Below are 23,646 nucleotides of genomic sequence, written 5' to 3'. Positions count from 1 at the left end.
GTTCTGACCACCACCTCACACCCCACAAACTAGTTACAAGGATGCAAATGAGAACGCCTCCAATTCCTCCATCGAGGACTACGAGTGATACCCAGACAACTTGCTGTAAGTAATCTTGTGGTGAAGTGCGCCCAGCTACCTAAGGGTTCAGGGTACCCTATAAATAATAAACAAACAAACTGCAGAATTGTTAGGAAATGAGCTATACGAGCACTTAACATGTATGACCGCTAATATCTGTCATTCCAGATCCATTCAAGCAGAAGGGGTGTTGGTCTCAGGACACAGATGAAGACAATACAGCAACCTCACGTGAGAAGATACGCGTTCCTTAATTGTTTGCTGGAGATAAGGTTCTAGTAAGGAACTTCACAAGAAAGTGGCATGAGCCCAGATTTAGTGGCCCTTTCATTGTGGAAGACATTACTCCCTCAACAGTTAAGGTCCAAGGGAGTCGAGCTTGGATACACTTAGGAGATGTGAAAGTCTACGCTGGAGAGGTCGACATACCCCCAATCCATTCGGAAGCAAGTTAAGAAGTTCAGCATGTGCAGACTCAATCGATGACGAGGAAGAAGGACGCAAAGACTACCTAGTAGATAGACAAAAGTGTACATTTGGACTGTGGCTCCTCTGAAACGCTCCTTATAGGTATTATAGCAGGAAGTGAGAAAGTTACTGTTCTTGAGCCACAGGAGTTTGTTGACATTGGACTTTGGAGTGTGGAAGTAAATGAAAAATGCCTGATTTGGACTTTCTGTTCGATCACTGAAAAAGGGAGCAGTCACCGACTCGTTTATTACTGAATTTCTCTTCGGAGGTGCCCATGGTACTGACATATGTTGACGTACACAGACTACTTCTTGCCATCTTTATTTTTATACTACAATCTTACCCTGCTCTTGCTTGGCGCAGCACTGACATGTGCACTTTTATCCAAGATCCTAAAAATGGCCCGGCGATTAGATGTTTATTGGCAACAAATCAAACAGCTTCCTGAACACCTGACAAATTTGCCTGAAAAAAAACTAATTTTTCCTTCTTAAAAGTAATTGCAGGCAAAAATGTGGTCTATTGAACATATTGCTGTTCCAGAAAGTGAGCAGAGTCAACGACGTGTGCAGAGACATCAATGGTGGAGCCTGATGTATTGGTGTATAATATATGCCTGTTCAGCATCTATTATTGTTTTTCTGTTTCTATTGAGCCACACCGTTTACTTTAATGGTTCTAGAAGGGAAGGAGTTCCGTTAATCCTTCCCACTCCAGTCACTTTTGCAGAACTAGACACTGTAAGAAGGCCAAGGCCGTGTGTGCTCGTCCCTACACCAGTAGCACAAGTGAAGTAACCAATTTCTGTGACAAGTGACCCTTGGCTTCCCTTTGGAGGGAGGTGTTTTTTATTTACTCCATGATCATTATATACATAAACATCTGGCAAGAAAGAGACCTAAGAGAACTGCAAAGGAGGATGACTATGAATCAAATGATTATTTAGACAGTACAGCACATTTGGGGAACACGTGGTATCAATACATGAAACAAGTAGGAAAAAGAACTTCTAAGGAGGATTGCTAAGATGTGCTCTCTGCTATGGGCAAGTTTAAAATATTCATAGCTATTGAGATAGATGTTCAAACAGCTCATTGACTAAACCACCTTGCACTCTGTCATACAAGAGGTCAGTTCCAAGGTCGAACGGCATCCTTGATATGAGTGACAAAATGGTCAGCCCCAGAAGATGATTATGGCCAAGATTTGAAGACAAGATAAAGAGCACACACCAGAGACCATGTGATAAGATATGAACAGCCTGGCATGAAGGGAGCTGGAATCAGATGGGAAATAAACAGGAAGCTCAACTGCCAAGGAAAGAGTGATGAAGCGGTTCGAAGCTGCAAGTAAAGAGGAAAAAGGCGAATCTGAGGAACAGTACTTTCTCCAGATGGCTGGGAAGAAGGCATAGTCATATGCAGAGCTGTGGCAGTAACTGGTCATCACAAGACAGTTATTGAACAAGTAGAAAATGGATGCAAACCTCTATGGCCGAGGCTTACAAAGCTTCGGACATGGGTCAAAGACAAAGGAGGCCCTTTGCAGATAGTGCCTTTAGCCAGCGCATTTAGCCAGTGCAGAATTATATTTCATAAACAATGGTACAAGAAAAGTTGGAGAGAATCAGCAGTGCGGCCAAATCTTCGATGTGCCAGGAATGAAGTATGAGACAGTGGTGATAATGGATCACTAATGGGTCTGTGGATCTAGAGCTTACATGAAACTACCCAGAGATTGGGGAGGTCCATGTTCTATAGTGATTGTTCATGTTCCAGTGTTAGTAATTCCAAAGAGTGACCTGAACATTGGCAGGTTTCCACAAGCAGATGATCACCTGATGAAGAAGAGATCTGCTGAACTCCTTAAACGAATGAAGAGAGAAAATTATTTCTTACCAAATCGATAGAGGCCTTTGATGCTATTCCATATGAACACAGATTGTTCAGCGAGACTGCTTCAGTTTTTACTGTTATCCTTATGCCTGGTATCCAGACGATGGTGAATGCCAAGTGGTTACAGATAACCAGATGGGAGCTTCTACAGATGATCAATACCACCATAAAGGGATTCAATGCTATCAAGGAGGAGCTAAGAGCCATACGCCTGATGACTCTTCAGAACAGATGTGTCTTGGATAGGAGTACAGCTATGGATGGAGGGGTTTGTGCCCAAATCGGAGAATCATGTTACACAATCATGACAGTGAGAATGGCACCTTGACAGAGGCCATAACAATGCTGACAAACATACACGTCAAAGTGAAAGACATTTCTGATGACAGCCGGTGCGCGTTGATCTTCTCATGGGTTCAACAGTGGATGGCGAACATTTTCATATTCCTTGGAGCCCTGTTGGTGATGATCATGTTTGGGTTCTGTGTGATAAGGATAATAATCACACAATGCAAGAAGACTGCAAAGAAAGCGGTAGGAATGAAGATTGTGATTGATGTTGAATCAGGATTCAAACCCAAAGAGCTGACAGATGAAGAAATCAGAGACTATGTAAAGGCCTGTATTCAACCATCTGAAGGAACAAAGTTCCTATATCCGAAGAACCACAAGTAGTATGTGGGAAGATCGATCTACTGCAGTCCAAATGAACAATGTAGCCTTATGACCTGGAGTGTTGATAAGCATGTGAAATCAGCAGGATGTTTGAAAGGAGTCATAAAAATAAAGACTCCTAAGAAACATGTCTTCAGACGAGGATGTCTAGATGTAAAGACTGATGAGAGAGTGGTTGATGAATCGCCCAGAGGGGGTGGGGGGTGTAGAGGAAGAGCCAAATACCCCCATCAGAAGCTCTGCCCCCATGTTGCCTAAATGCTGGGAACCAAGAATTGCGACACCTGCAGTACCAGTGAGGATGCCTATACCGCAAAGAATTATTGAGACAAGGTATTTATTAAGAAAACCCTATATGCATTTACAAACAAATAATGGTCTTCTGGAAAGAGTCCCGGAAGAAGTATGAATGTGAATGAAGACTGGTGATTTCACAAGAAGCAGAACCGACGCACCCGGAAGAGACACAAAAAGACGAAAGAATAGACATTCTGTAAAATCTGAAGGGGAGGTGTTCAAATTAAGCAACAATTCAGGATCCAAATAAAGATATTCGTGTGAAGAAACACTGAAGAAAATGCAAAGTCATTTTATAACTGTACAGATACTGTAACATAAGTAGACAAAGTAATCCCGAGGCTGGCTACGTAGTGAATAGATTGCAGCGATGCGCATATATATAGGAAGGTATAGAATCTGGATGTTCCACAATACACTTTAGCAAACTTGAACCTCGTGAATAGAAAGGGCTCGAGTGTGGCGCAGTTGGAAAATAATTAATGGCGAAGGAGAATTCAAGAAAGGCTGGCTGGCCCAGCAGCAGGAGTCGAGGCCACTGTGAGCCTGGTTGTCTGTCAAGAAGCTACATGAATATGAGAAAGAAACAAACTTCTGTTTGAGGTGAAATGGATAAACACTGAAGGTGCCAAGAGTTCATCATTTAATAGTATTTTATGCAGCGAAAAGCTCAAAAACGTGGTCTCCAGTGATATGGTCAAATAGAAATAGACTTTGGGTCAAGCTACACCGAAACCAGAAGATAAGACCATGCCACACTCCCTTTAATTCTCAGGCACAGTGAGCCCTTGCAAGGCCAAGTTCAAAGCCTTAATTGAATGACAGACCGCAGGATTGAGGATAGATGTTGGGCTAATTGGGTGGGGAGGCATGACCAGGCCGACGCGCCCAGCACCTGGGGTAACCTGCTTGTGTGCTGTTAGCAAGTGGAATATTCCAGAAGGTACAAGCGTGCCTGTTAGGCAGAATCCTGTACAGTTCCCTTGGGGAACACCGCAAAAAGATTAAGACTACAGGAGCAGCAGTAAACCCAATTGGTAGCAGTCTGCACCACCCAGATTTACCTGGTAGCTGTGGCTGAGCAGTCAGACCTCTCTCAAGAAGAGTAGGGCAGTATGTAGAGTATACACCATAGGGTCAAAACACAGTAGAGCAAACAAACACTGACCAGAGCTTTGTATAAAAAGTATATAGTTATTTATTTAAAAACACACTTGAAGTAATATACCAGCACTCATAAGTAAAAGCAAGTTAGAACACACTCAGGTAAAGTATACACACCTCCCTTAATAACTATCAGACAAGTCAGGGTTAAAGCACACTATGTTAAGACAGAAGTGAGCGCTTAACCTAGATGGCACTCCAATAGTTTAGGTTAAAAAGGGGGAGAAAAGGCAGAGCATAAAATAAAACAGTTCCCAACACTTTTTAAGAGACAGAGCAAAGGGAAGAAAGGCAGGTTATACTGTAGAGCCAAAGTTCATAGGCCAGGCACACTTTAAGTGGAGCAAGCGAAAATGTGCCTAGGATCACACGATTTAAAGTGCACTAAGAGTCTTTGCAGAGTGTCAAAAAGGAGTTGGAATAGTTCAAGAAACAAAGTTTAGCAGGTCTGGGGCCAACCCAGTATAGAAGTCAAGGATTTAGGGGACACCTTGAGCACTCTGTAGAAAGGGAGGCCAGGCAGGAGACAGTACCTTAAATGGGAAGGAAGCTCCAGCGGGGGCAGTTGTTCCAGACAGGGGAAGAGAGGATCTCATCGTGGAGGAAGTCTGGAGTCGTTGCACTGCCCAGGATGAAACCAGCCGCGGAGTTCCCGATTTAAAAGGTGCGGTCCTTTTATCCGCGGTCAAAAGTGGAGAGCTTGGCTATCCGGCCGCCGGGGTGCTTGGCACGGGCGATTCGACCAAGTAACGCTTCTGGGAGCGAAAGAGTGCGAACTGGTTGGTCCCACCAGCTCAAAGGGTAGAAGACTCTCCAGCAGATCTTCCCTGTCGTCGGAAAAGTGGCGAGTTCGTTGCAGCAGGGCTTCACCGGTGGTGCCATCGGGTTGCAGGTGGCTCAGCTTCTTCCTCGTCGGATTCTTAGACTTCTGAAGTTCCAGTCCCAAAGGCCCTGTTTTTATGCAGAAAAACCCCCATTCATCAGCCTAGCTGTCAATCACACATGCTAAGTGGTGAGCCGGGTGGCTCACCACTGGGCCAATCAGGGTAGAGTGCGACTTGGGTTGCTAAGGCAACGCAGTCCGGGGTGCCAATTCCCCCCTCCACCCTTCCTGTGGAACCCAGACAGAGTGGCACCACTTGGAGGGCTTCTGTGGAGAAGCCTGCCAAAATATTGGAACAAAGGGCTCGACCTTGGTCAGAGTTAGAGACGGACACAAACGCCATTTTAGAATCGAGATCTGGCAAAAAGACCCAACTGGTGATTTAATATTAAATAAATAAACCGGCGGTATCTTTAACATTGCACCAAAAAGTGGTGCGTTTAAAATCAATGGGAAAATCCCATAGAGAATATTCCGGTGGAATATTTTGCGTGGTAACCACTGCCACCAGCCAGAAACTCGACGAGGGGGGGCGGGACACTGCCCCCTCGAAAACAGACCCAGGGGCAATCAAATTACCCCTTACCAGTACTTCCACAATATGATGGTTTGTACTGGTTCTGTTCACAATTTTGGACTAGTTAAGCCAATGGTGACTTTACATGCCCTGGGAGACAGTAGCCAGTCCCAGGGTATGGAGTCTATGTTAGGGGGTCACTGTGACACCCCTGTGGTACCACATATACAGAAAGACAGATGATACTCTATGGAGTAAAAAGAAACCCCATAGCCCATAAGCACATAAGTCAAAGACATACCTCAAATCATGCCTAAGAGTGGGAGTAAAAGAGTCTCGCTCTTAGCAGGAGAAAAAAACAAACCCCAAAAAATCCAGCAAAGCTGCTGGGGGACTCACTAGGTTTGGGAAATGAGCCTTAAGAGAATTCTCCCTAACAGTGCCAACCAATTGTAGAGGGTCACGTATCAAGAGAGACCTATAATTTGTGTAACCAATGAATCGTTGTGTATTTTATGACGATGAAGATCACTTGCACTAGAGGAGGGCTTAGTTGCCCACCTAATTTTAGAGACCCAATCACAACCCCTGTCAATATGGAACGTACAACTAGATGTTCCCTGTACACCTATCACATCCCCAAATCGGTTTTCTGAATTTGCCACGTAGTGTGATGTCAATGATGAGTTTTTACTATAGAACTGTTTTTTCATGTAACACGTTGAGATTCCTTGTGCGACGTTGGTTGATGTCCGTTGTACTCCCTGTTTTAGACAATTTCAAATAAAACAGCACTAAGTTTGCCAACTTCCTGAGTCGGTTTGATTATTGATGTACGAGTAAGTCCTGCATCCCCATCCATCTCCAAGTATTGCTACCTCGTCACAAAGGACCCCCAAGTCTTGGGGTTCAGTCCTATACTGGAAGATTTCTGTGTATTCACGAAGGCCTTCTTGCCAGTCTTTCAGTGACCCAACCGGGCCGCAACCATGCAGAACCAACTCCTGGACCTCAAGGACACATGGATATAATCACGTAAGTCGCTTCTGCCAGTTTGCAGCAGATTCTTAATGGCCAGAAGTCAAACAGCGCACCCTTTTCCGAAGAAGTTTTCGTGAGGAGTATAATGAGCTGGTCCATGCTCTGGAACATGAATCTTTACAAGGATTAGCCGACCACATCCTCCGGATACACCACCGTCTCACAGAACGTCGAGGGGAGCTAAAGAAAAGGATTGAAGTAACAGCGCGACCAATGCCCTCGTTCGCCAATCCTGTCCAGGTCGGCAGAGAGGTTACAGAGGAGCTGATGCAACTCAGTGCCCTGCAGGGACGACTTTCCAATGTAGAACGGAGAAGATGACGACTTAATAGTCTGTTTATACTGTGGAGGCAGCAGCCATTACTTGGGTTCCTGCTCCCTAAAACCTTCCAAACCTGTGGGAAACTGAAGGGCTTGTTGCAGGAAATGGAGGGAGCAACAAGCCCAGGAATCAAGCAAAACCTTTCAACCACATTCTCAGAGCCTATGCCTCCGGCTTGTCTCCTTTCTCTGTCGATTCAACTTACTTGGGGGCCATGGCCAATCGTCTATTCCCGCCCTTGCTCTGCTTGACTGTGGGGCTTCTGGAAACTATATGGACACCTCCTTCATACATCGGTTTGGAATACCTTTCATAGACAAACCAGTTGCTTGTTTGATTGAAGTGATAGACGGCACCCCTTTGGCAGTCGGCACCCCATTGGCATCCGGACCAGTGCATCAACAAACAGAAACACTCATGTTGCAAATAGACTACAAAGAACACCTTGTCTTTCATGTTACCCATACAACATTGTATTCGGTAGTGCTGGGGCTACCTTGGTTATGTCAACATAACCCGATGATTAATTGGACAACAAGAACAATGCATTTTCCAACCACCTCCGATCCACCTGTACCGCCGAGTGGGGGCACAGCAGCTACTTCCTCCGGATCCTCTTCAGCTGGACTAGAGTGTACGGTACAGGATGTACCAGAAGAATATAACCACTTTTTTGATGTTTTCACTGATCCCGAGTCCATACCCTTGCCCCCTCATCGGGAACACGAACTGGAAATAGAACTGCAGCCAGGAAAACCCATACCACATGGAAAGGTCTATTCCTTGACAATACAAGAGAAAGAAGAACTACGACGTTATCTCCAGGAGTGCTTGCAAAAGGGGATATTGTTCCGCCCAAGTCCCCAGCGAGGACACCCTTGTTTTTGCGTTTCAAAGAAAGAAGGCACACTATGCCCATGTAGCGACTACCACCTTCTGAACGAGATACCAGTAAACGACTGGTATGTCTTGCCCTTTATACGGGATATATTAGAATCCCTGAATACCTCTTCAATATTTACCAAATTTGATTTGCAAGAAGTATACCACTTGATACGCATCAAGGACGAGTGGAAGACGGCATTTAAAACACCCTTACAGCACTTTGAATATTGGGCTGTGTTTTTTGGGCTCTGCAATGCCCCTGCCGTCTTACAGCGATTCATGGACTCCGTGTTCTCCGACCTGATCAGTATGGGTATAATTGGATGACATTCTCATCTTCAGTATCGGAACATGTCAAGCGTGTGTCCAAAGTCCTTACCAGCCTCTCTGCCAATCATCTCCGTCAAAGCCGAGAAATGCATTTTTTTCCCGGATCGTATGGCGTTTCTGGATTATGTGATCAGCTTTTCTAGTATATGGACCCTAGAAAAGTGAAAGCCATTATGGACTGCCAACTTCTATAGTTGCTTCATCGCTGGTTACTCCACCTCAACGGCCGATATCACACGTCTTGAGTTCCACAAAAGTCAACCGATGGGATGAAATTTCCAATAGAGCCTTTTTGACACGAAGACCGCCTTCACAAAGGTCCCTGTTCTACAACATCTGGATGAATCATGCTGATTCATTGTCGAAGCCGACGCCTCCGATCAGGCCATTGGGGCAGTCCTCCTACAATTCAATCCCGAAACCTCTGCTGAACACCCTTTGCAGATCATTCCCGAAAACATTCTGCATGTGAAAAGAACTACTTATCGAGAAAGAATTCCTGGCCACCAAGGAAGCATTCCAAGAGTGGAGACATCTTCTCAGGGGAGTACCTAAGTTAGAAGTGCGACTGATCACCGGAATGTACAATACCTCAAAACTATCCGTTGCATCATTGGGCCTACTTCTTCTCGCAATTTGACTTCTCAATATCCCACATACCCGGTTCTCAGAATAAGAAAGCTGATGCGCTTTCCCACCTGCACGAGTTTGCATTCCCCTATGTACCGCCAATGAACCAGTATTTCCCGTCAAGCATTTCCTGAACGCTGTGGTAACATACTTAGAGCAGGTGAGGGAAGCAACTGAATGTGACCCAACGGTAGTGGCTCTTTGCCAAGATCCATCAACGTGCTTCAGGAACGGGCTCCTCTATAAAGTGGAGTCACATGTACATACCTTCTGGGGCTCTCCGTTCTGCGTTATTGTCCCGTTTTCATGATTCTAGAGTCTCAGGTCATCGTGGAATACAAACTATGTTGGACCTATTGTCCCGTCAGTTCTGGTGGCCCGGTTTACGCCAACATGTGCAGGACTATGTCTCCCAGTGTCACGTCTGTGCACAAAAGACCAGCCATGAACGCCCTGCCGGTCTGTTACAGCCTCTGGAAAAACCACCATATCCATGGCATAGCATCACCAGATTTTGTGTACCTACCTGCCTCTGATGGGTACACCTGCATCATGGTGGTGGTGGTGGACTGTTTATCAAAAATGGCTCATTTCATACCTTTCGCCATGGTGCCTACAGCAGCCCAAATGGATGAGGCCTTGTTCGATGACATCTACCGGATACATGGGCTTCCTGAGAAGGTTGTTTCAAAGAGGGGACTACAGTTCACTTCAAGGTTCTAGGAAGCTGTGTGTAGTCTTCTGGGTATATATCGTGCTTTAAGTTTTGGATACCATCCTCAAAGTAACAGTCAAACCGAATGCACCAATCGGACCCTGGAGCAGTAGCTCTGTTGCTATGCAAATGCCTTACAGTCTACTTGAAGTGAACATTTGGATACTGCTGAGGTGGTTTACAATAACGCTTTCCATTCTTCCATCAAGACAAGTCAGTTTTTCTGTAATTACGGCCAACATCCCAAAACCATGCCTTTCACCCTGCCAAGACACTGTACTGTGCCTTCAGTAGAAGAGTAGCTGTAACATCTCACTCAAACCCAACAGACGTGAGTCCTGGAAACAGCCAAAGCTCAACAAGAGTCGGCAGCGGACCGCAAAGGGTCCCCGGCACCTGTTTATAGCATCAGCGATATGGTTTGGCTGTCCAGAAAATATCTGCCTTTCAAATTGGCCCCTCGTTTCTTGGGTCCATTTCATGTTCTTGTCTGTATTTAGCCTGTGGCTTATCGGTTACAGTTACCAGATGGTTTGCATGTGCATTCCGTGTTCCACGTATCCTTGCTGAAGCCATATCTGAACGACACCTTAGAACGGGCCCTGACCTGTCCTTCGCCGGTGCTTGTTGATGGTCAGCCGGAATATGAGATCCAGGACAGATGTGATTACAAGTTAATCACGGGCCATCTCTTTTACCTCATTGACTGGAAGGGGTATTCGGCCTGTGACCGTTCCTGGGAGCCTGCTTGCAATGTTCATGCCCCTTGTCTGGTTCATCAGTTTTATCGTCTTCATCCATGGAAGCCTGCAGCTCCTGGAGGGGTACAAGGTGTCAGGCCTCGAGCTTGTTACCGTCATGACCCACGGTCACTCACCTGGCGCTGCTATTCACGGTGGCGCTTGGTCCACAGGAGGATGGGCAGACATGCTGATCGTCAGGCTCAGAGACTCGGAGTCCGACCTGATGCCTGGCATTCTCTCTGCGTCCTGATACAGGGCGCGGCCATGTTGCCTCGAGCAGGCATGCGCGAGGACCCGACGCTGGTCTCTGGCGCATGCACAATGGGTGCTGCATCAAACAGCACCATGGCAACGCTGCCTGCAGCACTGAATATTTAAATGCAGTCTTCACTTGGGATCTTGTCAGCCTTACAGTCCAGCCGGACCTCTTTTCCCCTTGCCTTCTTAATTGGGTTCTCAGCCTGTGTGTTCTCTACTGATCTTCCCTCTGGTTTCTTGCTCCTTGCCTGCCATTGCCTACTATTTCCAGCAAACATCTCGTTGCCTCTGGGCTTCCATCTGCTGCTGTCACCTCTACCAGGATCTTGTGCTGCTACCTCGCATCTATTGCTGCGCCAGTGATCCTGCGGTTTCCCCGGCCAGCGCTCCGGCGGTGTCCCCTTGCCACGTGAATACTGGGGAAGCTATTCCATGGTGTGTTTTCCAAGCTTCTCCCCTCACTTTACTACGAGTGGTGAGTTGGGAGACTTCCTCACACTACCCTCACATTACTGCAGAGCCAGGACAAGTCAACAAAGACCAGGACCGGATCTCGCCAGCAACGAGACACAGTATTTGACAAAGGCCAGTCATATAGCCAGTCATATAGCGGGCACTCTAGGAAAACATGCCCATGCAGGCTGTGACACTATATACCAATACCCTGACGTAAGAACACTCACCTTGTCTTTGCCCATAATGCCAGTAATATTGCCAATACCATTCCACATTAAGAAAAGTCATCTATGCTTGTGTTTACCAACACACATGCACCAGCTCCTCTTCACAAACCACCCCCTCCCTTTTCAGCCCATCACACAGACAACACAGCACCCTCCTCTACAGACTGTCTCGCTCACGCATTCACACATATGCACTGCATATAAATGCATGCAAATACACAAGCGCTCACATGACACGTTGATTCACCATTCCAACACTTGCATATAGACAGGTGGGGTGCATCTTCCAAAGAGATCAGAACATGAGTGAAAAAACTTCAGACAAGGTTAATGCTTGTAGTGCCACTAATGTGTGCTAGGCCTACAAATTCAGTGGTGTACACAGGAACCTGAGAAGATGCCTGAAATGAAACCGTGGACAAACATCTTGCTGGTTGAGTATGAAGGGGGGAGATCGGCTCCTCTGTCCAGTTTCTATTCTTGTAAATGTTCAGCCTTGTCTTATATAGGTCCAAAAGGAGGCCACAGATTCCCAAACCGTTGTGGCTCACCTTTGGGCGCTTCTCAATTAGGGCCTCTAGGCTTTGGGCACCTCCCTAAGGGTCCTGTCGCCCACCAACTCCCTCTCCTTAATGACTAACCATACTCGTAGCTTGAGCCTCTACAAGCTATGCTCTTCTCCCATTCACTCTGAATCTCTAACTTCACCTTTTCTATGCCATGCCCCACGACCCTACCTCTACCACTCCTGCTTTCTCCTTCTCTCCCAAGCTCTTAGTCTTTACCTCCTCTTCTCCACCCTCCCCTTCTGGTGTTATTCAGTTCCATCCACACCCCCTGTACCACACTTATTATCCTCCTCCGCTCCTCTCCCCAGCTTGTACTCCAGTTTCTTTCCTCTTTCAGCAACACTACTCCTCATCCGCAATCTACTACTTTTTTTTTTTAAGTATTTTATTAAAGGTTTCAAATATTAACATTAAATAAGCAGAGTCACAAATGTAAAGGATCCTCTAACTACAACTAGATCAGCATAATTAATACACATAGAAACAAAAACTTGCCAAACAGAGGTCCTCCTGGATGTCAAACATAGTTACGGGGTGGGGGAGTGGAAATCAGGCATCTATCTTCAAGACCCTTAAAGAAGGAGAAATATTGTGGAAGGGCCCTCGGATCTATGATTTTTGCGTGGAGTTCTTTGGTACTTTAATTACGATCATGGGAGACTATTGCCCCATGCCCTATAATAGTGCTGCTGGAATATACTAAGGAAGTGGTGGGGTATGTGAGGTATCGTGTGGGCCTACTGTTGGTCCTGGTGAAAAGATGTGTTGCCATGGTGTGGGGAAGGGGTCGCCCTCCAACGCATGAACAGCAGAAGGCCGATACATTGTACTACCATGATGTAGTGACTGAATATTGTACCATGTTGCACTAGTCTGTGCAGCCGAGGAACATTTGGGAGCCATATGTGGCGTACTTAATGTCTGATGCTTGCCACTCCCCCGATAATGCCATATAGTCTTATGCTGAGGATTACTTGCATCGATTGTCATGGTATCACTGTCAATGTCACCACCTTCATTTGTATAATTTGGATGATATTGCCATCTGCTGTTTGTTACGTTTACCAAAATTAATTTAAAAAAAAAAAAAAGAGTTAAAACAAATAAAATAATGGAGAAATATTGGCAAAGTCTCGCCTTTAAATCTATATTCACCAAGATAATGTAACCAACATGGCTCAATTAAGCAGTGCTACCAACTCAAGGAAGCCAATTCAAGGCAAAACAAACGTATAAGTAAATACAAACACACTGTTCAATAGAAACCATTTGTTGAGGACAGACAATGTTTCAGGTTCAACCTTCCTCTGCTGCAGGTTACGGTATAGATTTCATGAGCTCTTCAGCCTTCTTAGTGTCTCAGAAAATGAAGTATCACCCCTTCCATGTAACCCTATGTTTGGCTGGATGCATGATACCTGATTTTGCTCCCCAGGCAAGAAAACTCTTCTTCAGGGTGTTCAGCTTCTTCCGCCTCCTTTTAGTCTCAGGTGCCAAGCCGGGAAAGAAAAGGATCCGCTTCTGCTGGTATACTAGGGACTTTTTTTCCCTTTGCTGCTTTCAAGACCGTATCTTTATCCCCAACATCGGACACTTTAATAATGAGCGTTCACCTTATTTCTGGGTCTTCTGCTTTCTTCTTCCCACGCTGTTAGATTCTGTAACACTTTCCAATATAGATGGGGTCTTTTTCTGTGTCACATCGGGAAGGCAAGAAGCTGCAAAGGATATTGGATCATCACCTTCTGCCCCTAGGAGGAGGCCAAACAGTCTGATTTGCTTTGTACGCACCACATTTTCTAGATATTCCACTTGCCGCTCTAAGACCTCATTAGCCTGAATCCCTGCCTCAAAACCTTTGCCCATCTGTTGCAATGCTCGGACTGTCAGGGAGTTTTGGATCTCAATTTCAGAGGCCTTCTGCTCCAGGGTCGCCATTCTGGTTTCCACCTGGGCCACTTTTTCACTCAAGCCATCAGGTTTACCCTCAAGGCGTGTCACTGTTTTATCAATGCGCCCCAGCACTGACAGGAGCCTGTCCTGATCCGGTGATGATGCTCTACATGCATGTTTCGAGAGGGTTCTACTTGGTTGTTGCACTCTGGAGCGAAAATCTCCTTCCAGACATTTTTCCTTTTTTTGCCTTTGCAAGGGGTCATTATGGGAACACTATCACTTACATACGGATTACAGCCACTAGACATCAAGGATGTTTACTACCCCTCAATTCCATTGCCATTGGGGTTGCTGTGTGGTCGCCAGCTCCTGTGATCCTTCCCCTTAATTGGACCCCCCACAACCAGCATCTGGATCTGGGTTCACCTCAGTCGAGCAGAAAAACAACTTTCGGGCATTCATAACCACCTTCTCCATGGAGGTTGCCCGATTCCCATATGGCCACTCTTACGTACTACTGATCATTGGGGAGTTGGGGGGGGGGGGGTATTTACAACAAGCTCTGGGGCACACGCTGCAGCCAAAGTGGCCCTGCAAAGATGAAAGTATACAGGGGACAGGGAGCACAGTGGAAGCCCACATCGGGGTTCAGTGTCTGCCCCGGTAAAGAGGAAGATCATATAGCCCAACTTCGATCTGCTGCAGTCAGGCATCAGCCCCCGATCTCGTGGGAAAGGCAAGCCGCCCCTGCAGTGGGAGCCAGGCTTATCGCTGGGGAAGGAATCAAGGCTCTGGAGAAACAGCATTGGGCGCCATCTTGGATCAGCGCACAGGACGGCAATCTACTTTTGCTCTTCTCTCCAGATGGTACTTTTGTCACGCTACTCCAAACTGGCTTTGACGTACATCCTCACTGTCTCTCTATTCAGCTAATCTGTACTCAGCTCTCTAACCCTCTCCTAACCCTCTTTTGATATTACACCTTTCCTCCTTCCCAACTCCTCTCCACTTTTGCTCAAAATCGTCTTTGTGTCCTGGCCACTGGTATCTTCTCTACTTGCCCCTTCGTCCGTCTTCAACAACCCATACGCTGACAGCATGCTACCCTATTAAAACTTTAGCTATCCCCTCAACTAAAGCCTGTTTTCTGGTAAAGGTCTGCACCTGTGTTCCCTCAAAATTTCTCATATGCGATTGGGGCAGGTTTAATATTTATTGACGGATTCACCAGTGTCAGAAATTACGGTGTAAGGAAGTCATCTTGGATAAACCTCAGCATCATAAAATAGCATCCACCATCTTGGAATTATTATATCGTCAATCATTGGAGGGTTGCTAACTTTCAAGCAGATCCTTGCATGACAGTGGAAATTGCAGACTTACTTGTGCTCTTAAGGGGCAGAAGGTAGATTGAGAGCTGTGTGATCCCCAACTTCAAGCCCGAAGGGGAAGGCAGTGAGCCAGGGAATCACCCACATACCACACCAGGAACAGAATCACATTGCAGGTGGCGGCCTCCGACCAACAATAAGGGTCAGGCAGGGGACTTCAAAAAGGGGGAACATTTCACAGAGTTGCACCTTTAGTGAATTCTTAGATGAGAGCTCACTTATGGAAAATGGTTAGTGAAGCATTCAAGGCAAGCAAAAAGATTGGGGGGGGGAGATCATGTCAGAACATAGTTCGGGACTTCTGCCCTCACATTGGCTACTTGCCAACATTGAAAGGCCATGGGGGAATTGGTCTGTCTCCATATTTGCTTCATTTCATTTTTGCCCACCTGCTGTTTTGTCATAGGACAAAGAGACCACCTTGAGGGTGTATGCCACACTTTATAAATGCCCATATAAAAAATGTACACAAATGATGCTGTAGCTGGCCGCATTGTCATTTTCCTGCAACTGGGATGACAACAGTCTTTGACCATGCATGTGACATAATGCACGGTTTAACAGGTTAAAAAAACTTGTAGTAGGCCGAAAACGCTAAACTAATTGGTGAGATCAAGCTTGTTGTTTAATTCCTCAAACATTCAGGAGGTACAGCATCCGCCCTCTGAAGACGGTGGGTGGACGTGCCCACTCACGTTACTTCTACATGAGCCCTAGTCCAAATACTTAAAATGCAATATAACACACTGTTTAACATGTAATTTCAGAGCCCACAACCATAATCAGTTGGCCCAGGGTTAATTAGTTGCATGATACACACTGCTCACTCCACCTCTTATTCAGCATTCCAATATAAGTTGGTCGAGTCCCAAAGCCAAAGTTGGTTCTTAACCAAGCAACCACTTATTCACAGACAGAAAAACAAACAGCACCCAGCACATTTAAAAAAAGAACATTTAATGTTACGCAGCTAGTAATCTCTGCTAAGGGTTGTTTACTAGCCCTACAATCTTATGTAATGGTTACTGCAACACAATGTATTCTTAACACGTAATGTTCAGACTACGATCTGTCTACTTACAGACAAACTAAAGCACGTCGAGCAGTTAGGCATCTAGACTCTATACAAATATCGTATAACATAACTGCAAATGCCAGAAATCGGGAGTTCTTTTCTGACGAAGGCTTTTGATATCTCAGGTTGCCAATGATATCACCAAAATCCTTCTGTCCACGTTAGTTTAAAAACAACAACTTACCCCTATAACCAATGAGAAAGGACTGTGTCCGTTACTCACCTGACAACGTGAGCCTCCCATTACAATCCCCGTTCTCGCCCTCCCTTCCCAGAGCAGGCTCCGCTCATTGCACTGTTTCAGCGGCCGGGCTCCTATTTATAGAAACTAGCGGAGGGGCACGCTCGGCTACGTATGAGGTCATCAAACCAACTGGAGCGTCAGACACAAAAGATGGACGTCGGTCAGTGACACAATCGTGCTGAGGAAAAAGTCTACGTTTTCTTCAAATGGAAGCCTGACCACACACGCATCTCTGAAAGCAGTACACCGGGAGGCTATATCTTAGCAACAAACGCCCCTTTCTTTGTGGTATCCACTTTCTCCTCCTAGGCTGCAACTCGGTGCTTCAGTAAAGAACGCTGAAACAGTCTATTAGTCCTACCTCTAGCTCGAACGCGTGTCACATTACAGAGCGTCTAGTTGCCATAGAAACGCCCAACAGGACAGACAAAAAGGGGTAGCTTATAGCGAAAGGAAATATACAAAACTAACCGGAGTGGGGCAGGCAAGGGGTAACCAGTGAGAGCAATAGGGAAAATAAATGGTATATATTGGAAAGGCTATGGGGTGCTACAGAAAAGAGTAGAGGACGAGAAAGAAAGAAGAGAACAGAGGAGAGACAGAGTCCGAACGAAGCAGAACAGCGGTCCGCAGGAATGCCGAAGAAAAAAGGGAAGGCTGGAACTGGCAAGAAGGGAAAGAGGTGAGACTCAAATTCACGTTAACATGCTAAAAATATAAACTTAACCCACCACGTCACCACCGCACTTTTTCGTTTGAATGCATGCATCATTATTTACACTAATTATCGACCTACAAGAAGATCTGAAGCAGCTGAAAAGCATCACGGCACACTTTACAACCCCCCTACATAAAACATAGCGTGTGTAAGTAATGTACAGGCTGGCTGCACTTTAGTGGAACACTTTCGTCTAGGTGGTCTGTTTGGCACCTGTCGGCGGCACTTCATTCGCAGAAGCACTGTAAACAAGCATTGGCAATGCCAACAGTTTTGGCTTTTGTGTACGCACGGGAAAGGCATTTGGCAGGCACTGCTATAGTGGTATTAACTGCCCATCAATGTTAGCAGCTGCAAAATGGTACTAGTACGTGGGCATATAATGGCAGCTCCTGGCAAATGCCTAATTGTTATACACACACCAAAACTGTTGGCTTTGACAATGCGAGTTTTTAACAGGACTTCAGTGAAGACCACACATCATCGTGTCTATAAATCGAGTGGCTGAAGGCATATCTGGTTGATTTTTTATTACACCACTAGCGAGTTTTCTGCTCGAGTCCAATTAAGTCACTAACTCTCAGGAGGCTGCTTTGAAAAACATTGGAAGGCACTTCGAACACAACGTTTGATGGTAAGGCTTTGAAAAGCTAGCTCAAAGAGATCCCACTAGGATGTGGTTTGGGCGGGAGGAGCAGGAGGTGGGTGGGAATGGCCATAGTGATTAACATGGTATGGGCAGTCAACAGATGGGTAAATGGCCAAACAGCACCTACAAGCTATGTGTCCCTCCTCATATGCCGTTTCTCTATAGCTGTAATCTAATGCAATAGTTGTGATGCTTTAGCACACCTTACAGCCAAAATTAAAAATGACCCATACTCCTATTTACTCATCCATATAGACAATAATAAACTCACCCATCCTGCCAACCACTAACCAATCGGCAGGAGCGCAAAAAATACTGCATAGATAAGGAGACAGGCTGTTGTGGCCCGCTCCCGGACCACCGGAGCGGGCCACAGATGTTGCCGGGTCACCAGACATGGACCCGGTGGGCAGCGATCACGCAGCAAACAATGGGCAGGGATCACCCTGGTAGCCCCGGATCGAACCACGTTCGCTGGGGGCACCCAGCTCACAGCAGCCCTGGCTCTGGAGGCACACAGGCCGTGGTTGCACCTTCAGCCATGGTCACATAGCCAGACCATTCAAGGAGGTCAGCGTTGCCCAGCAGGGCCACCGACCTTGTGCAGGGCCGCGTCCTTGGGCCTCCTGCATGCGGTGTAGCACCAGAATGGTGCTTGGCAGGAACAACACCAGAGTCAACTCAGGATCGACTAACGAGCCAGAAACAGCTTGTCCTTTTAATTTACTTGGTTACATGGTTACCCCCATGTGACCATGACACCATCACTGGGAGCTACCATGTTGCCCAGAAGGGGTGACATGCAACACTCCTCCTTTTTCATAACAACAAAACGAACTCCAAAATCACAGCACAATAATACTATAAAGGCCACTGCACCTCCTTCGTGCAGCATCCGACACCGCTAGTGATTGGGGCCGCCTCAGCTGTTCGGCAGCCCCCCTTTGCACCTCTCCTCTACTGCCCGCTCCTTAGAGCGAGCTCTTCTTTCGTGGTGCCGACACACAGCACTGCGGCCACTCCTCCCTTCCAGTGCGGCCGAGGCCGCTTCAGCAGCCCATCCACTGTGTGGCAACCCCCGCCGCCGTCTCTCCCTCAGTGGCGTACCTTCCTGCGGGCACCAGGCGGCCTGTGCCCATGGGCAGCACGGGGCCCTGGACCACCTGCAGAGCGGCCGATGCCACGTTCCTGCACACAGCTCCCCGCGGCCCGCAAGGTCATCTTGCAGGGCCCGGTCCAGCCCTCGTTGCCATTGTTGTGGCCCGCTCCCGGACCACCAGAGCGGCCCACAGATGTTGTCGCATCACCAGACATGGACTAGGTGGGCTGCGATCATGCAGCAAACAATGAGCAGGGATCACCCTGCCAGCCCCGGATCACCAGAGTGAACCATATGGGCTGGGGGCACCCAGCTAACAGCAGCACCGGCTCTGGGGGCTCCCGGGCCGGGGTTGCACCTTCAGCCACGGTCACATGGCCAGACCATTCAAGGAGGACGGCATTGCCCAGCAGGGCTGCCGACCTCGTGTAGGGCCCCGCCCTTGGGCCTCCTGCACGCGGTGTAGCACCAGCATGGTGCTTGCCAAAAACGACACTGGTGTCAGCTCAGGATCGACTGACGAGCCGGAAACGGCTCGTCCTTTTTATTTACTTGGTCACATGGTTACCCCCATGTGACCATGACACCACCACTGGGAGCTACCATGTTGCCCAGAAGGGGTGAAGTGCAACACAGGCCATCTTCACTTCATAGCTGAGAGCAATATGACACGGTATCTTCGTGGACAGACAACGCCGCTCAGCCTGAGCAGCTTTACACCCTTGTGTTTCAGAAAATGCACAATGCTAGGTGATTAAAAATAGCAACAGAATAGAAAAAGAAGCAATAGTAAAGAAAACCGAATTTCGTGCAGTCAGCCCGCAGCACGAGAGAAAGGGAGAATCAGTGCTGGAACACGTACGGTGTAACAAGGGTGCAGAAAGAGAGTGCTGTCAGCCAAGGCTATGCAGACTGGCGTGAGCACTGGCGTTTGGACACAGAGGGTGCTTGGAGGTGAAGGCAACCCCCATCTTGCAGAGAGCGTCGAGTGCTCAGTTTAAATATTGGAGACATACAAGTACATGAAGGAGGGCCATCTCCTGATGTATGGAGAGAAAGTTAAGGGGAACCACAGACATAGGTAAGTGTCATCTTCATTTAATGACTATGGTCTGTCAAGCTTGTATAACACTACGGGATGGTAGGGAGACAAAGACACAAGTATACCGGTAAGGAACCCTGGGCTTCCCCACACCCATCAACCAACCACTCTCACTGCTCTGCCGCAATGTCACTCCCAGTACCCCAGGGCCAACTCATTCCACATGGGAGCTGTGACATCACCAGCACTCCACACACAGGCCCCATTACTACAAAGTACATGAAGGAGGGCTGTCTCCTGCCGTATGGAGAGAAAGTTAAGGAGATCCACAGAGCACGTTGTGGAACTGCTGCAGGGAAAGGAAAGCTTCCGAGAAGTATCAGGACGCCAAGAGCAAATCCTGCTCCAAGGAGGGCGGTCAAGGGTCTGTTGGTTGTGTTGGAAGTGCCAATAGAAGGAGCGTCCTTGGTAAGCGAGAATACCAAGGTGGTGGGTGTTAAATGACTTCAATTCAGCAATCCCACAAAGTCAGTGCCTCGTCTGGGACACCCAAGGGAAGCCCTTATTTATATATTTTTATGACAAGTTATACTCTGGATGATAAACCCTTATATAACGCCCCTCTCTTTGAATCCCCCTGACCTCACTGAGCCAAGAAGTAGGTTTGTTTTGCAATTTAAAAGATTTATTGAATAATTAAACAATATAAATATCACACTTTTATAATAAATTAATATTTGATATCACACTTAAGAATATGATGTTGATCAGCAATGGATAATCTTACACTAGCACACTTATTTTATTACTAAGGAGTTGGTATGGAAAGAACAAGGTAGCTGGGAATGCTTTATGGTTTCAAGGAGATGCAAAGATGAATAAAAGGCAGTACAGAAATAAACTTGATATGATTTCAGCAAAAGCTAATATGATTACTTTTTCTCTGACAATTCACCCCCCCCCATGCAATGTAAGGAGATGGAAGTAACACACACAGTCTTCAGAAATACAAACACAGTACAATACGAATTCAGTTCCCCCCTAGCAAGCTTAGATCACAGGGATGATTTTAAACACAGGCAAAGTACTTTAAATGTGGTATGCATAGAAGGGAAAAATATGCTAAAAATGATTTTAATTCCCTATAAGAGATTCAGGGTGGGTGATAGCTACTTTAAATTAGTTCAGGATCACTTTTGCAATGCTCTATGAATGATTGTCAGGTTGCAAACGAATTTCAGCAAAGGAAAGCAAGAAGCTGCTATTTTGACAAGTGAAGAAATTTGAGCCAAATCGCAGCACTTTTTCCGAGTGTGTCGGCACGATTACGGAAAAAGTATGATGAATAGAAAGAAAGTTAAATCTCGCTTCTAGCACAAACGGTTCAAGAGATACGGATGATTTCGTGAAGGTAGATGTTCAGAAATGAAATAATGATTCAAAATGGCAAAATGACACTTTTACAGGTTTAAAATCGGAGAAGGAACACACAATTCCTATGATGCAGTTCTGGACAGGTTAAAATGTTTTGAATAAGATTATTTTAAGATAAGAGATGGGTTCTGCACAGTTCTAGCTGGGTTCTCACACTATGAATTTGAAATAGGCCGTCAGGGTCTGGTCAGGTTGGGACTGGACTCCAGGCGGTTGGTTCTGAAGTCACAGCTATTTGGGTCAGCTCTGCTCTGCTGGTCTGGTCTGGATCTCTGGTTCTACCCACAGCGATCTGGTCTGGCCTCTCTGGATACAACACTGCTTTCTGGGTCTGCTACTGGTTCTGGCAAAAGTTCTTGGCAAGAATCCAACAGCTCGCCCGTCTGTAGAATAGTTTGGTTGGATTGCTGGATTCTGAAGGCCTGCTGAAAAAGGATTTAGCTGGTGGTCCAGGCCTCTCTGCTTTAAGTTCTGGATTGAAGTTCTGGATCAAGTGGATTCTGGATTCTGGAGTTCTCAGTCAGAGTGCTGCGCAGGAATTCAGTTGAAGGTTGGAAAATGAATGTCCCTGTCTGGCTTCCAGTGGCTCTTTTTATGTCTTTTGAAAATGGGTGTGGATGCTAACTTTCTGTGCCCACCCCACTCATGATTTGATAGGTCAAGGATTTCTCTTTGACCTGATTTGAGAAGGGAGCAGTGAGTCATCAGGTGTCATCTTTATGGCTTACAGAAAGAACACTCCCCTTTGCTTTTACCTTAGAAAATCATTTTCATAACTAAACACATTTCCCAGATACACAAGTGGTTGACATTACATATACACATCATATATCACATAAGGTAGTTTCTGTTCCAACTCTGATGTTTCTAAGAGCTTGGATTAAGAAATGACAACATTTTGCGCTTTTTGGTTGGTTTACCAATATTGGATTTTTACCAAAAATGACACAGATGTACCCCGCCTTTCTACACATATTCCAGTACATTTTCATTTTTCTAGCGTGAACCCCGTATCTGCAATCTCCATAATTCATGGGGTTTTGCCTCAGAACATGGTACAGAGTTCTAACACCTCTTAAAATGTCCACAGAAAAATCACAAGAATAATGATATTAATTATATAATTTTGACAAGTCCGTACTATGAATTATCCATCTTTTTTTAAAATTATGCTCTGGCCCAGAGGGGTGTGGTTTCCCAAAGCACATGGTGGAATTTCTGGTTTGTCCACTTCCTCCAACTCAAGTTGCTCACAGAGGCACTGCCCCTCCCCGTTTCTCTCAAGAGGAAGCCATTTACGACCCCCCCTAATTTAACATTTGCCTGAGCCAAGGAAGGCTCATTGTTCAGTTTCCTGCAGTCCTCAGCTGCTCCTCCCCTAATCCAATCAGAGAGGTGTCATCTCCCTTTGGTGAGGGCAGAAGAATGCAGGCCAGGCCTGGGAACATTTGTTGAGCAAGTTTCAACTCCCGTCGGGGGTAGTTGTCAGGCAGAATTCAATCTCTTTAAGCCAGGCTTCAGCCAAATGTCACTTTTGTTCCCAGTTTATCTTCATTCAACACAAACTTACAATTTTTACACATGCAGCTAGAATGCTGATTCTAAGTTCAAACCTATGACATTTAATAGTTGCAAACTATGTGACACTCAACAGTAGGTCACTCATTTATTTTAAAGATTTAGATTTTAGTGTCTTTCAGTCCAATTTCACTTCAGCTGCTGACATCCACAGCTCAGCCAGTTTCATTATGAACATTATTTTGGGCTCTTTCTCTTTCCAGATTTTGTATGCACACAAGTCTACCTTCTGCCAAATGTCTGCTGGTGTTCATTGAGATTTTTGAATATCTTGCAATGTTTAAAATAGGCATTTTTAGCTTGAATTTCAGAGAAACAAAGGTGATTTCAAAGCGCTTTCTGAGCTAACCGGCACTGCTGT

The 23,646-nt window shown here is 46.2% G+C and overlaps 2 protein-coding genes across 6 annotated transcripts in view; one reads left to right on the top strand and one right to left on the bottom strand.

Moving 5' to 3' along the window:
• The window catches only part of ENTPD5 (ectonucleoside triphosphate diphosphohydrolase 5 (inactive)), a 786,147-nt gene extending 769,295 nt beyond the window's left edge, over positions 1-16,852 (bottom strand). The window contains exon 1 of one of the 4 annotated variants that reach the window (XM_069637650.1): positions 16,745-16,852. The gene's annotated coding sequence lies outside the window, so the exon portion shown is untranslated. The remainder of the gene's footprint in view (positions 1-16,744) is intronic. The other 3 variants (XM_069637644.1, XM_069637649.1, XM_069637645.1) reach the window with 3 other exon arrangements.
• A 56-nt stretch (positions 16,853-16,908) lies between these two features.
• Positions 16,909-23,646, top strand: part of BBOF1 (basal body orientation factor 1) — a 441,525-nt gene continuing 434,787 nt past the window's right edge. The window contains exon 1 of one of the 2 annotated variants that reach the window (XM_069637642.1): positions 16,909-17,447. In XM_069637642.1, coding sequence (XP_069493743.1) covers positions 17,401-17,447 — 47 coding nt within the window. In that variant the 5' untranslated portion in view covers positions 16,909-17,400. The remainder of the gene's footprint in view (positions 17,448-23,646) is intronic. The other variant, XM_069637643.1, reaches the window with a different exon arrangement.

This window comes from Ambystoma mexicanum, chromosome 14 (genome assembly GCF_040938575.1).
Source record: "Ambystoma mexicanum isolate Mex_15411 chromosome 14, UKY_AmexF1_1, whole genome shotgun sequence".
In the NCBI taxonomy this organism is placed as follows: Eukaryota; Metazoa; Chordata; class Amphibia; order Caudata; family Ambystomatidae; genus Ambystoma; species Ambystoma mexicanum.
The sequence above is the reverse complement of the archived record's forward strand: the minus strand, read 5'-3'. Positions and strand labels throughout refer to the sequence as shown.